This window comes from Paramisgurnus dabryanus, chromosome 19 (assembly GCF_030506205.2).
Source record: "Paramisgurnus dabryanus chromosome 19, PD_genome_1.1, whole genome shotgun sequence".
Classification (NCBI taxonomy): domain Eukaryota; kingdom Metazoa; phylum Chordata; class Actinopteri; order Cypriniformes; family Cobitidae; genus Paramisgurnus; species Paramisgurnus dabryanus.
This window is the reverse complement of record NC_133355.1, coordinates 580,704-595,922: the sequence shown is the minus strand read 5'-3', so window position 1 is coordinate 595,922 and position 15,219 is coordinate 580,704. Positions and strand designations below refer to the sequence as shown.

Below are 15,219 nucleotides of genomic sequence, written 5' to 3'. Positions count from 1 at the left end.
TTTGTAATCCATTCAGCCGATCTCCGGGTCTGGCGGTACCACTTTTAGCATAGCTTAGCACAATCCATTGAATCTGATTAGACCATTAGCATTGTGCTCAAAAATAACTAAGACTTTTGATATTTTTTCCTATTTAAAACTTGACTCTTCTGTAGTTACATCATGTACTAAGACAGACAGAAAATTAAAAGTTGCGATTTTCTAGGATAAAAATAGTCCTCTTAGTATATTTCAATAGCAGGGAACTATCTTCGGGTACTGCGTAACATCATTGCGCCTCGTGCAGCCATGTTACATCAGCAAAGTGCTTGATTATTACGACAGAATGAGAGTATAGTTCCTAGCCATATCTGCCTAGAAAATCACAACTTTTAATTTTCCGTCGTTCTTAGTACACGATGTAACTACAGAAGAGTCAAGTTTTAAATAGGAAAAATATTGAAACTCTTTGGTTATTTTTGAGTGCAATGCTAATGGTCTAATCAGATTCAATGGATTGTGCTAAGCTATGCTAAAAATGGTACCGCCAGAGCTGGAAAATGAGCATATTTTCGAAAAAAGTGGAGTGTCCCTTTAACAGGCATCTAAGTGCAATTAAATCTGAGCATTTTGCACTCCTGCCACCAGGGAGCAGCAGAGGTCAATGTGATTGAATGGAATAAAGATATAAATTCATGAAACATCCGACAAAGTATACTTTAACAGAATATATGTATTAAAGTTCATTACAATTACAAAGTATAACTTCAGGCGCTGCGCCACGAGGGGTCAAAAGGGGGCATTGCCCCCCAAATGTGATTTGTGCCCCCTAAGTTTATGGCAAGGTTTAACAATGAAGCTTTACAAAATGATAACTAATTAACACTGTATTGTGTGTTTATAAGACTAACTGAAATAAACAAAAAATATTTTTGTAAATAAAAAAAAATAAAAGGTTTTGTTATTTACTATTTAATTTATACGCAACACACTGCAAAAAAATGACTTTCTTACTTAGTATTTTTCTCTTGTTTTCAGTAGAAATATCAAAAAAATTCTTCAATCAAGATGTATTTTCTTTATAAGCAAATGACTTAAAAAAATAAGTCTAGTTTTTATACAAAACATATACAATTTAAGTGAATTTGTGCTTAAAACAAGCAAAAAAAACTGCCAATGGAATAAGAATTTTTTTTCTTGAATTTACTTAATACAAGAAAAATGTAGAAAAAAATGTCTTATTCCATTGGTAGATTTTTTTGCTTATTTTAAGCACAAATTTACTTAAATTTGATATTTTTTGTCGAAAATCTAGACTTATTTTCTTAGGTCATTTGCTCATCAAAAAAATACATCTTGATTTAAGAATTATTAGATATTTCTATTGAAAACAAGACAAAAATACTATGTAAGAAAGTCATTTTTTGCAGTGCAGGTCTATGCGCAACAGGGCATTAATAAAAATGTATTTAAAATGTCTGTTTTTTTCTGTTTGGTTAACTGTGCAATATACTTGTGCAAATATTGTTTATAAGGGAACGCTGCATTCAAAACTCTGCCAAAAGCAAGTAATCTGTGTGTTTTTTGGTTTAAAGTTAAGCCCCCTTAAAAATTTCACCTGCCCCCTTGGTCATTTCATTCTGCAGCCGGGCCTGTATAGCTTTATTTCGTGATATCCAGACATGACAACAAGTTTAATCTGCATATATATAACAGTATATCAACTGATTCTGTGTCACAGTTTGGATCTCAGAAAATCATTTTTGATGCTGCACAGACATCCCCAGTCTTTCCAGAGAGACACGGTCGGCCCCATTAAACCCATCCTGCATTATTAAATCAAAGCACACAACTACAAACAGACCACGGTGATGTGACGCGTGTCAGATGGGTTGTGTGTACAGTGACGTGATTGCTCTCAACGTGTTTCCACTGGCAATGTGATAAGCAGAGGTTAATAGAGACTGTAGATGAAACAATCAAATAAAAGTCTCAAGGGACCGATGGCTGGAGGTGTGATGCATAATACACATAAAATTAAAAACAAGTCTGAAGTCGTTCTGGTTGGTTGAATCCTACAAGAGTTCCAGGAGACTTATAAAGTCTGAAAATAATGCTAAGATGTGATTGGTTGGTGTTCAAATTCCCTCTACTTCCCATGATGCATTGCTCACCTGTCTCTGAAGGCGCTGATTTTCCTCCTGCTCGGCTCGTGCTCTCTCCTGCGCCTCCCTCTCCTCCTGCAGACGCTGTTGCTCGGCCATGAAGCGCGCCTCCTCTTCTCTGCGCCTCCTCTCTTCCTCCTCACGCCTGGCGTGCTCCTCACGCATCTCCCTGGTTGAAGATAAAGCAGTTTAAGTGTCCACTCATAGATTTATGTCTTAAAAATGTGCATCTGTTAGACCGGCTGACCTGCTCTTCTGCTCCTGTTCTCGTCTCTCCTGCTCCTCCCGCTCTCTCTGCTCACGGGCCTGACGTCTCTTCTCTGCCAAAACCCGGGCCGCTTCCTCCGGGTCATTGGTACCGGCTGTCGGCTTGGCGACCGAAGGGCTCGGCTCGGGAGAGAGGGAACGCGAAGGTGTGGCGGACACTCTGGCCTCCGGTGTCTGAGGAGCCGTTGCGATTGGCGGATTGGTAGTGGTGGGCGTGGCAGGGGCAGAGGAGACGGTGATGTCAGGCACATTGGGGGCTTAATAAAAAAGAGAAAGGATGAAATCTTTTCATAATCTACATTAAAACTCATGTGCTAAGTTCATTTTTCAGTTGGTTAAACATACTTAAAAGTAATTTTGAATACTCATTTTCAAAAAAGTTTCCAAAATTTTTAAAGATACATTTTCAAGGTTTATCAAGAATACCAAAATGATCGTAAAGTGGTTCTTTAAAACTGAACATCACATCATTGACCCTCATACAAACTAAAACAATAAAAGTCAGACCAGGGCTCGTGCAGAACCATAAAGGAGTCACATGGATTTATCTGCTGTGGTCGTCATGACGATCAGACTCACTCTTTGTGTCCTTGGGAGGGTTAGCCTGAGCGGGCTCCTTTGTTTCCACGGCGACGGCAGCTACGGCAGGGGCCTGTACCCGGGCAGGGGTCTGAGCTCGCTTGGGCCTGGTTTTGGTGCCTGGAGGGGTCCGGCCTGAAGATGAGGGTGGTTTAGAGGACACGGTGGGGTTGGGTGAGAGAGGGCGACTCCTGGGCGTGGCAGGTGATGATGTTCTGTTTTTAGGTTTTATATTTGAGCTAAGAAGAAAACACACAATACATTTATTAATTAAGCAGACATTTCTATAAAGAGCAAATGTACACACTTACATTTAACAAAAGCTAATTTTTTTCATTTTCTAAATAAAATGTAAGTGGTGCTATCCGATGTACAAGTTGCTGGTATGATGCTATAGTCCAACCTCATGTTTTTATTATATTCCAGTTCCTAGATATGGGTCAGAATTCATTTAAAGTAAATCTATTAAATTTTTTGACCAGCGTATACCCTCCTCTACCCAAAAAAAATCACAATTTGAGGTATTATTATCTTAAGCACATACTACAGACGGTTAGCTTCATCCCTAATAGTAAATGTGATGCTTTTCTTACAAAGCACAACAAATAATATTTTGCTTGGCTGTGTCTTTGTGTTTTTGCACTTCCTTTAGCTTTCAATATGACAAGTGAATGCTTCAAACGTGTTGCTTTGTGTCTGGTTAAAATTGGTGGAGCACAAATGAGGATTTTTCATGGATGATGCGGATTGCCAATTTTTTACAAGCAAATTGGTCGATTCTGATACTGATTTTTCTGTTTGAATAAAAAATAGTAAATAGTAAATGAACAAGATGTTTATTTGCTAATTAATAGTCTTAAGTGACCATAAAAATATCTGTAGCTATCTGAAATTAGAGACAACATCTACATCGTGAGCCCAATGATAAAAATTGTTATTATTTTTGTTAAAATTAGATTTAATTGTTCTATAATATGCATATCACAAACAGAATTTTCTATAACTTCAAAATGCAAAGGGGTTTGACTTCAGCTTTGTGAAATTAGGCTATATAAACACAAACGCCTGCACAAAACAAAAACATAAAAGCGCAAATTCACTCTCTGACAGTAGATGGCGCTTCACAAGCAGAAATAAAGCGGTTACCATAAAGGGGGTTGCACACCGGCAGCACAGCTCAGCGTTGCGTCAAGTCGCGTCTAGGACAACTCGGAGGTACCGTAAACCGGAAGTGCACAATAAATAGCGCAAGCTTCGTCAGATAGCGTCTACTTCAAAATGCAAAATATACGTTAGCAGCCAATGTTAATCGTTAATGATTTGGGACAAATATGATGTTATTTAATGTTAAACTATGTGAGTGGCGCTCTGTGGCGTGACAGGGATTTGAGCAACTTCCTGAGTCATAGCTGGGCGGCGCGGACAGTCGCCACATGTCGGCGCCAGTGTGCGTATACTCATAGAAAACAATGTGTTCAAGTTTTTTTAGAATGGTGGGGCGCTGCATGTTCGGTGTGCGATCCCCTTTGGTAGCTGTGCGTATTTACAAACATATCTTTATCAAGCATTATACTACAATACAATGACAAGAAAATGCTATCAAGACTTTTCTCAAGACAGTTCCTTTCAGAGGCGCATTCGTATAACAGCTTTGTGTCAGTGATAATAGTGTGTTAGAGAGCAAAAATTTTCCAGTTCTGATTTTTGGCCGCTCATTTGGAGCATCTCTATATAGAAAACACTGTGAATTCAGCATGGGCTGCTTATAATGCAACCATAATACATTAATAGCTAATTTATCACTTTTTCAACAAAGTATTGGAGCTCGAACAGCTTGCTGGAGCCCCTGCTGGGCTGGATCAGAGCTTCTGTTTGCTTTGCGAAAAGACAACATTTCATCTCAACAGAAGATTCGGAAACACACCACTTGGAGATAAAAAGCATGTGGTGTATGTAACTAAACTCAACAAAATTAAAAACGCAACACTTTTGTTTTTGCCCCCATTTTGGATGTACTGCCAAATTCTCTGAAACGCATGTGGAGACTCTTATGGTAGAGAAATGAACATTCAATTCACTGGCAACAGCTGCCAACATGCCAACTGCACGCTCCCTCAAAACGGCATCTGTGGCACCGTGTGCTGTGTGATGAAACTGCACATTTTAGAGTGGCCTTTAATTGGGGTCAGCCTAGGGCAAACCTGTGCAATAACCATGCTGTCTTATCAGCATCTTGATATGCCACACCTGTGAGGTGTGAAGCGAAGTGCACAGATTCTGGCCTAGGCCCTGTTTACACGCAAACGGAGAACTCATCTCTGAATCTGATTCTTTCAAAAATTCCGGCCAGAGTGGAGATTTGAAAAATCTTCGGTTACGCGGTTGCACGTAAACTGAGACAAACGAATGTTTAGGCAGCCAACTTCACAGTATCGCCAGAACTTGCACCTATGCCAAAAGTGCGACTTTGTTCAAATGAGGAACAGGAAATGATTTGTTGCTGTTTTCGGGATTCTGATTGGCTTACGTGGGCTTGAGCTTCTCGTTACACTGCCACCTAGAGGTTTGGCATGCTCTTGACGGCATATATACACGGGCAAGTGTCAATGAATACTTTTCTAAAAACTGACATGTGTGCACAAAGTTATTTTTGAAACAGGAGAGGTTGAAATGTCCGTTTATGAAAATAGCCGCTCGCGTATAAATTCAAACCGTGACTTTTTGTTACGCGGTTCGACCGTTCTTCCACACGAAAACGCAGTATCATGGCACTGAAACCGAACATTTTTGAAAACCCCTGCCAGGTGAGGACTTTGCCGGTTGCAGTGCTGTCGTGTAGACAGTAAAACCGGGGGTTTTGCCTTGCGACATCACTTTTGTTAGGCTTCTGATTGGCCAAGGTGGCTTTACGATTTGTGTTATATCACCGCCTGCTGGTGTGGCATGCTCTTGACAGCGCTTGATAGCGTGTTTTTGCTTTTTCATGAGGAAGGAGATTTCTTTTAAACCGAGCATGTGTGGACAGGATTTTTTTGGAGTTAAAACTCCAGTTATAAAAATACCCGTGTCCATGTGAACTAGTGTGAAAGCTGCGCGTGAAATTCTAGTCATCGAGACATTCACGCGGAAATACGCATAATGGGAGCGGCTTCTGCGACTCCGCTCGCATCCTGTAATCATGTCACTTCTAGAGCAAGCCCCTGATTGGTGAAGGCGGCACGTTTTTCCGCCAAAGTTCAAATTTTTCACATCGTCCGTTTGCCGCCGCAACCCTCAATTCGCGCCATTCGCGGATCAGAATCGCGTCTACCGCGCCACGCTAAACACCTCATTCGCACTGCGAGACCTCCAGACCTGCGTAAACGCATCTTCATATTGACTCAACATTGAAATCACTCGCGCTTGATGCCTCTGCCGCGGTTGGTGTAAACGCAGCATTGAGAGAAATACCTAGAAAAGGTCTTTAGGGTCAGCTCATGAAAAATAGGGGGAAAAACAAAAGTGTTGCCTTTATAATTTTGTTTAGTGTACTTTATCAACTAGGGAAAAGGTTGTTGCCAGAAGTGAGCTACATCTGACCCTTTTTTTCTGTATAAATAAAGTAAATCAATTTATTTTTATTCTTATTTAAGGGAGTTATGGTGCAAGTTGTGTGTGTACAGTCTGTGTGTATTAAGTGTGATTACCTGCTGTCTGTTGTTGTTCTGGTGATGGACTCAGACTGTCTCTTCTTCTGGACTTTCTCTTTAGTTAAAGCGCTCTTCTCCTTTATGTTCTCTCTTTCTTTGTCTTTCTTTTCTTTCTTCTTCTTTTCAAGCTAGAAGAAAATGGTGATGCATTATTTTAAATCCATTATGAACCTATTTTTGTTGCATACTTTCAAAAAATGTGAACTGGGAAGGTATCTTTCAATTAAGAATGACATATTTTTTTACATACCCTGCTGAAAAACCAGCCTTACCAGCTGACAGGCACCTACCAGGCCAGGCTGGTAGACTGATTTAAGCTGTTTGTTTTTGTTCGCCAAGTTACTACATCATAAAAGCAGGTAAAATTTTAATAAAAGAGTGTGTTTTAATCTGGTTAATTTTACCGGTGCAGAGTTGCGTCGGGGTTGGCGTTGTGTGATGTCAGGTGTGCTGGCTGAGACTCTCCAGCGGTCAGTATTGTGCTGGTGAGGATGATGATGAGAGCAGGCGGTCAAAGGAGACGCTGATGCAGACCGGGAACACTGATCTAAAATTAAACAGAGATCATTTAACTCATATATGCTCAAAATGTTACATATGGACTTAAGATTATATGAATGTATGGGCATGATGGGAATGGCATACTAGCATTGAACTGACTTAACTTTTTAACTTTAAGCTAGCTGCAGCTTTTATGTATACATGGGTAATGTATCCCACAATGCAATAGATTTATTTAGTTAAAATATATATTTTTGTGCACCAACAAGAGCCATTTGTAATATTTGGGCAGGTAGAAAGCACTTTCTATGTCACAAGCATATCCAATCACATTACAGTGTTGACCCAGTGGATCAGGTAGTCAGAGCTGGTGTGATTGGAAGGAGCCAGAGCTGAATTTGCATATTTATGAATATTAAATTAAGCAAGAGCGTAGTGTTACAGCTTTTTATGGCATGAAGAAAATATTTTCACAGGACAAACACATAAGATGAGTTGGGTTTCTTTATTATTTTATGTAGCTTGAGTTCCTGATGTGATTCGTGTATGTAGATAACTCACTGGTGTCGCTGCTGTTCTGGAGAGTGGCCACGCTCCGACTCCGAGCCAAAAACGAAAGGGTCGGGGTCATCAATCTCTCCACGATACGACTCTCCCATGGGCTCAGACGCAAACTGCGGGCTGACACAAGAGGGCGTTGTTAGCATCCACAAACATGAACGCATACAGTACAGCACGTCACTCCACAATAGACCTCAGATGACTGTAACCAATCAGAGGACTGTAACATCTGTAACAAAGAGCTTGACCAATCAGTGCAAGCTTTGATTTGGTTGGCAGTAAAACTCTGGTTTTGTTTTGTATCACTTTACACCAAATTGTTTTGTGATGCTGGCGACAGACACACAGCACAGGCTCACACGCACATAGACTTCACCAGCTATCGAAGTGTGGACCACAAGTTTTTTTTTCTTAATCTAACATTATATTTTAAAACTCTAGAGGAGACACATGAGACAACCGGCTACTTTCACTCAGGATGAAATTTTAAGCAGGCACTTTTCTCTAGGTTATATATGATATTGCTAGTAAAAACAACATAAAAATGAGGTCACTATGAAAGATTTGGGTTTGTGGAGATGAAACGGAGCGAATTTCTTCTCTCTGCATGTGAAGAAGCTTCAATAAGAAAGCATGTGAGGAAATGGTGGGGATGAATCTGTGGTCTCATCTACACTCCTCCACAAAATCTGTCTTTAATCCCACGCTCCTTTATTACAAACACACACACATACACATGACAACCACGTAATGTTTCACACAACTACATTGTGTATTTAACTATTTCATGTTCTCACAAATGAGTATTAAGGTCATGCTCTGGTCTGATGCTTAAGAAACACAACTAAATTTACAACATTTCGTGACGGACGGTCACCGCCGGTTGCTAGGCAACAGCTGCCTTCCTCTCCCCCACTGCGGCAAAATGCGCTGTTGCCTGAATGGTTTGATCACCATCAATTTTATAGATTCATTCGTCCAAACAGTCTTCAAGCAAAATAAATGCATATGGAAGCTCCAACCACAATCGATGAGAAACTACTGGAATATAAATGTTGTATATTTAACTATAGTATCATGTTATATCTCATTTTCAGGTCATTTCTAATGATAGAGTAGATTTCACCATACACACTCATTTCAGACCATAGGGATACAGTCATAAACTCTCAATGCTGTAATTATTTATGTGAGTAGCGTAGCCATGGTTCTGCTGAGATGTCTTATGTCAGCATTCTAGGAAACCTTTCATTTCGGGCTGAGGAAGTTTTCAATGCTTTTTCAGAATAGCAAACTGTCTTACTATTTTACACTTAGTATTGTTGCAGTATATGGTAGTTGGTATATAGAGATTTGGATATATTTTAATATACTGAGCAGGATACGAGACGATACCGTCTTTATAAGTATGATTTGAAATGAGCTTCCTGTGCAACAGAAGCCCTGCCAGAAATGTACACAGAGGTCGGATGTAAACTTTCCAATCAGCTCGCATGTTGTGCAGATGCATATTTTTAAACAGAGGAAAACCCTATCTTTGAATTTTATTTTTATCATACGCTGTTTTATTTCAGGTGATTGTGACACCTCAGATGAGTATTTGACTTGCATAAGCTGGTGAGCTGGTCTCCCAGCTTGGTTTTAGCTGGCATTACTGGTGTTGCAAGCTGGCCTAGCTGTGTTTTGGAAACATTTTAAGCTGGTTTAGCTGGAAGACCATCTGACTCACCAGCTTGACCAGCTTTGCAAGGCTGGGAGGACCAGCTTAAACTAGCTACTTCCACCTTAAACTAGCAAAAACCAGCTCCAGGTAATGCTGGACTTAGCTGGATTTTTCAGTAGGGCATGCACTGAAGAAATGTTTCCAATTTTCAATAAAAAAATTCTTAGTATTTTTGTCTTGTTTCCAGTAAAAATATCTAAAAATTCTTAAATTCAGATGCTTTTTCTTGATGAGCAAAATGACCCAAGAAAATAATTCTAGTTTTTAGAACAAAAATATCAAATTGAAGTGATTTTGTGCATAAAACAAGTACAAAAATCTGCCATGGGGGTATGCAAATTTTTTTTTTTTACATTTTTCTTAAACTCTAAATTCAAAAAAAATTTGCTTACCCCATTGGCAGATTTCTTTGCTTGTTTTATGCTAAAAAACTCACTTAAATTTGATATTTTTGTTCTAAAAACGAGAATTATTTTCTTGGGTCGTTTGTAATTTAACCAACCATGAAATGCATATAAATAGCACACAATTGAAAAATCGTGCAATACATACGCAAAAGTCCAATTGTGCATGCCTATGATACACAAGTGTTTCTCATTCACTTATTAACACACTGCAAAAAATGACTTTATTAGTATTTTTGTCCTGTTTTTCAGTACAAATTTCTAAAAATTCTTAAATCAAGATTTTCTTGATGAGCAAAATGACTGCCAATGGGGTAAGAAAAAAATCTTGAACTTTTTTTAAAGAAAAATTAGTTTATCCCACTGGCAAATAATTTTGCTTGTTTTATTCACAAATTCACTTAAATTTTATATTTTGTCTAAAAACTAGAGTTATTTTCTTAGGTCATTTAGCTCATCAAGAAAATGTAATTTTTTTAGATATTTATATTGAAAACAATACAAAAATACCAAGTAAGAAAGCAATTTTTTGCAGTGCACGCATCTTTTTGTGTCATTTTATGTATTGGTTTCTTGATTTGTTTTCTATTTTTTTACCATTGTCCCTTGGGATTGGGGTTTGAACAACTTTATTTTACATTTTAGACATCCTAATCCTTTAGACTTCAATTCTAACCCCAACTACAAGCGGGCATGGCTTAAAAATAGAGAAAACTATACACATCCTAACACATCCTTCCCAAAGCTAACCCCAATCCCAAGCGCCAATGGTTTAAAAAAAAAGAAGAAGAGAAACCAATACATAAAATGACACAAAACGTGTGGTATTAAGTGAACGTGAAAGACTGGCGTATCATATGCATGCAAAATTAGACTTTGGTGTATTGCATGATTTTCAACGGCGTGCTATTTATACGCATTTGATAAGAAAGGATAGAATTTAATGCTTGATTGTTTTAAACCATTGTTGGGTCAAATATAAACATTTGCGGAGTTAATTTAACCCGTGGTTGGGTTAGTCCCATTTTGACTCATTGCTTGTTTTTGTTAACTAATTAACATAAACTGAAATGGTTATTGCAGAATGCATACTATTTTACATACTGTTTACAGTAAATAAATCATAGACATATTCAGTACTATGCAGTATGGTAGTAGTCAATTCTGAACATAGCCAGATATGTTTCACAACCGTTTGAACGTGCACGTAGTGGATTATAGTAATTACCATAATAATTTCTCAGGATTAGTTAAATTAATTAAATTAGATCAGTCACTTAACTTAAGATCATATTAGTCTAAAATGCAAATATTGTTGATCCTATCAAGCATTGCAAGTCCTTAACAATCACTCTTCATCTCAAGTTATCAGTCCATTGGTTATTATTTCATCACATTATATTATGACTGATCAATAATGAGATTTTCAGATCACACGCTCGCCACCTTCACCACGACTTACATCAGAGTGAAATTAAAAATACTCAAAAATGAACTAAAAGGAGATATTTTTAACACTTATAGACCACAGATAAGAACCATTACAGACTATGATGTAACAAATGTAAGGACCAATCAAAAAGAGCACAGAAGTAAACGATTACCCACGATGCAACACAAAAACAGGGGGGTGGTGAATAAGGAAAGTGTGAGAATGACCAATCACCAGGCACAGGCTCAAGCAAGCAGGCCACCAAAAAATGAAAAGGAAAATTAATTCATGAAAAACTGAACTGAAGAACCAAAACACCAGACGGGGGTTTAGGGGAGGTCAGCCGCTCCGGTCTTACTTCTGCAAGGTGAGTTCCACAGCGTGGCCGAAGACTTGGACAGCCTGTTGCTAATGACAGACTCCGTCTGCCGCGGCAGGTTGACCGTGGAGGCCGAGCATCTGCCTGCAGGGCGCAACACAGAGAGCACAGCGTTCATACCGACACCGTGAGCGACGGGAGAGAGGGCGAAACACTGGGTGATTCCCAAAACAACTGGAGACTCATGCAGTTTGATCAGGGGAGAAGCTGGAAGGGCCGTTCATACTTACATAAACCTGCCATCATGTAAGATGAATCTGGATAACCATAAATCACTAAGGACCGAAATAAAACCATTACCACACTAACATGTCAATTCCCAGACTGATCTGACTGATCTCAGTCGTGTTATAGTCATGCAAAATTTGATCAATTTATTGGTGTCAGCTTTTTTTCGTGCATTGAGCACGAATGTCTTTTTCGCACAAATTTCAATAAATAGTTTTTCGTGTGCGTTGCACGACTTTCTTTTCGTTTCATTTGTGTATTGTTTCCTCATAGATTTTTCCTATTGTCTTACCATTGTCGCTTGGGGTTAGAATCACTTTCTGTTACATTTTTAGACATCCTAACCCGAACCGCGGGCGAGAATAGTTTTAAGAAAAACTTATAGAAACCAATACATAAAAGTACATCCTAACCCAAACCCCAAATCTAACCCCAAGCCCAAACGACAATGATTGAAAAATAGGGAAAAAAGAGAAAACTATTCATAAAATGACACGAAAAAGAAAGTCGTGCCATGAAAAGAGTGTCATTTGTGCTCAAGGCACGTAAAAAAGCTGAATTTTGTGTCATGGACACGAATAAATGTATCAAATTTTGCGTGACTATGACACGACTTTCCGTAAGATCATGTTGTCAATTCCCATATTTCTTGTTTTGTGATTATAGAGCTTACTAATCTGAATTATTAATGACTTGATTTACTTTTAAACAAGTTTACACAAAATGCACAAAATGATATTAAGATGTTAACTGGCTAAATGCTGATCATTGCAAAATTTTCAATTATCGTCGGATTTATCAGGTTAGCCAATGGCTCAGACAACAAACATTTACATATTCATTTAAATCATTCGTATCTTAACCTTTTTCATCCATATATATGATGGATTATGTAATTGCAGGTACATTTGGTGTCCAAAGTTATTGGATCTCATTTACTAATAACTGTGAACGTTTTTTTTTTTTTACTTTTCACAAAAAACTTTGCTAATTCACAACACGTGCGTACACACATGAATGTGTTCTTACTCGTTCTTATGTGTTAGTGAATTTGGTTTACGGTAAAGTTCATCAGGTTTTGCTGATGGTGGGGTACACCGGAGTAATTAAGAAGTAGCCAATATGACATACGATGACAAAGACTTTTAATATAACTTCGCCAGAGATGCTAATTTGTATCTAAAATAAAACAGGCAGGAGATCAAGTGATTGATATTTGGATTTCTCATTACATTTACTTTATGTTTACATTAGGCATTAAACAGACGCTTTCCTATAGATTTAAAAAGTGAGGAAGCAACGCGTGAAGAATTGTCATTACAAACATCTTCTTTATGTGTAGTAAAAATTATATAGCCTATATAATAATATACAATATGTAACATATGTAAAATATGATAATGTAAATATTATATATTAACATTATTATAATTATAGCCTAGTAATTGATTATAGAGGCCTAAGTGATTATTGCGTATGTGTGGTATAAGTTGTTCTTGATTTTTTTTTGTACATAGATGATTTTAGTACAAAAGTTTTTGTTAAATCATATTTTTTTTCGTGAAAACGTCTGTATGCATATTTCACGAACAAATGAGACACAATGTTTTTTCTGAATTTTCAAATGTTTACATTTTTAAGTATTTTAAGTATTTTGGTACTCATCATGATTTCTTGTTGTCTGAATTAGTGTCAATTCTGTTACTGTCAAACTTTGTTACCAAGTTAGAGTAACAGTGTTGACAGTTGTGTGTGTGTGTTAGAGCTGCATAACAATGAATCGCAACTAATCGTTTGCAGAATAAAACTTTTGTTTATATCATCTATGTGTGTATATTGTGTATACACTGCAAAAAATGAAATTTTACTTAGTATTTTTGTCTTGTTTTTAGAAAAAATATCTAAAAATTCTTAAAATAAGATGTATTTTCTTGATGAGCAAAACGACCCAAGAAAATAAGTCTAGTTTTAGACCAAAGATTTCAAATTTAAGTGATTTTGTGAATAAAACAAGCTAAAAATCTTGAACATTTTGCTTAAAAACTAAATTAAAAAAAATATATGCTTACGCCATTGGCAGATTTTTTTTGCTTGTTTTATGCACAGAATCACTTAAATTTGATATTTTTGGTCTAAAAATTAGACTTATTTTCTTTGGTCATTTTTCTCATCAAGAAAAAGCATCTTAATTTTAGAATTTTTATATATTTTACTGAAAACAAGACAAAAATACTAAGTACATTTTTCCTTGAAAGTAATTTTTTGCACTGTATACATATTATTATATAATTTATATTATATATTGATATGAATACCTATTATAAAAATTTATTTTTTTCCTATATGCATGTGTGTGCATTTATATATACATCGTCGTTATTATACACAATACACGCACATATATATGAGGTAAACAAAAACTTTTATTCTGTAAACGATTAGTTGCGATTAATCGTTATGCAGCATGGACACTGACTAATTTGGAAAAATCATGATTTTCATCTATATAAGAGACTTTTAAAAGAAAATATTATATTGTTATGGCCTGTAACTTCTTGTGATCCATGACAATGAGTACCAACTTTAAAAAAGCAGATAAAAATAATGAATATGGACGCCAAATGTACCTGCAATTATATAATCACCCTTATGTATTTATAAACATAAACGCATATAAAAAATAAAACCAACATCCATCCCATCCTGTGCTGTCATCTCCCATAACATCTCTTTGTAACACCTCCATCGCAGACCTCATCCTACAATACAACATCCAGCACAGCTGCTAAAAACTACAAACATTCATCAATGGTTCCAAAGGAAAGGAAATAAAAGAAATGATGTTGATGCCAATGATTAGCAAGTTCTGTGAGGGTGAAATTATCATAAGATGATTTTCCCACTCAGATCTCGGTGTAAAAAGATTGAATTGAACTAAAAGCAGATTACAAGGCAACGAAATTATAATGAGGGTGAAGTCTGTTATCCAACTACCTACAACAAACACAGCACTAGCTCAAACTTGTCCTTTCACAATGGAAACAAACTAAAGACTTATAATCATCCATATAGACACAGAACAAACAGAACTAACACATATGAAGTTAAATATAATGCTGTTTGTATTGTAGCACCAGATTTTGTTCTCATTCTTTATTTGTAATGCTGTTTGGTTTGAACCAATGACACTTACTCTCTCTACGTGAGGTCTGGTTTAACCCGCCGGCCCATGACCACCTCTGCTGACGGATCTCTGCCCAGGTTTTTTTGGTTGACCTCTTAATGGCGGATTCATATCTCTCCTGTAGAGAG

General features: G+C 37.3%; 1 protein-coding gene across 5 annotated transcripts in view; it reads right to left on the bottom strand.

Moving 5' to 3' along the window:
- Positions 1-15,219, bottom strand: part of map7d1b (MAP7 domain containing 1b) — a 44,333-nt gene that overhangs the window by 3,538 nt on the left and 25,576 nt on the right. For 2 of the 5 annotated variants that reach the window (XM_065284833.2, XM_073812645.1), the window contains 8 exons: positions 15,101-15,209; positions 11,659-11,763; positions 7,742-7,861; positions 7,084-7,226; positions 6,677-6,807; positions 2,991-3,229; positions 2,392-2,668; positions 2,154-2,313 (listed from right to left, as the gene is read on the bottom strand). In XM_065284833.2, the coding sequence (XP_065140905.1) occupies positions 2,154-2,313; positions 2,392-2,668; positions 2,991-3,229; positions 6,677-6,807; positions 7,084-7,226; positions 7,742-7,861; positions 11,659-11,763; positions 15,101-15,209 (1,284 nt within the window). Of the gene's footprint in view, positions 1-2,153; positions 2,314-2,391; positions 2,669-2,990; positions 3,230-6,676; positions 6,808-7,083; positions 7,227-7,741; positions 7,862-11,658; positions 11,764-11,909; positions 11,955-15,100; positions 15,210-15,219 lie in introns of all 5 variants that reach the window. The other 3 variants (XM_065284849.2, XM_065284859.2, XM_065284842.2) reach the window with 2 other exon arrangements.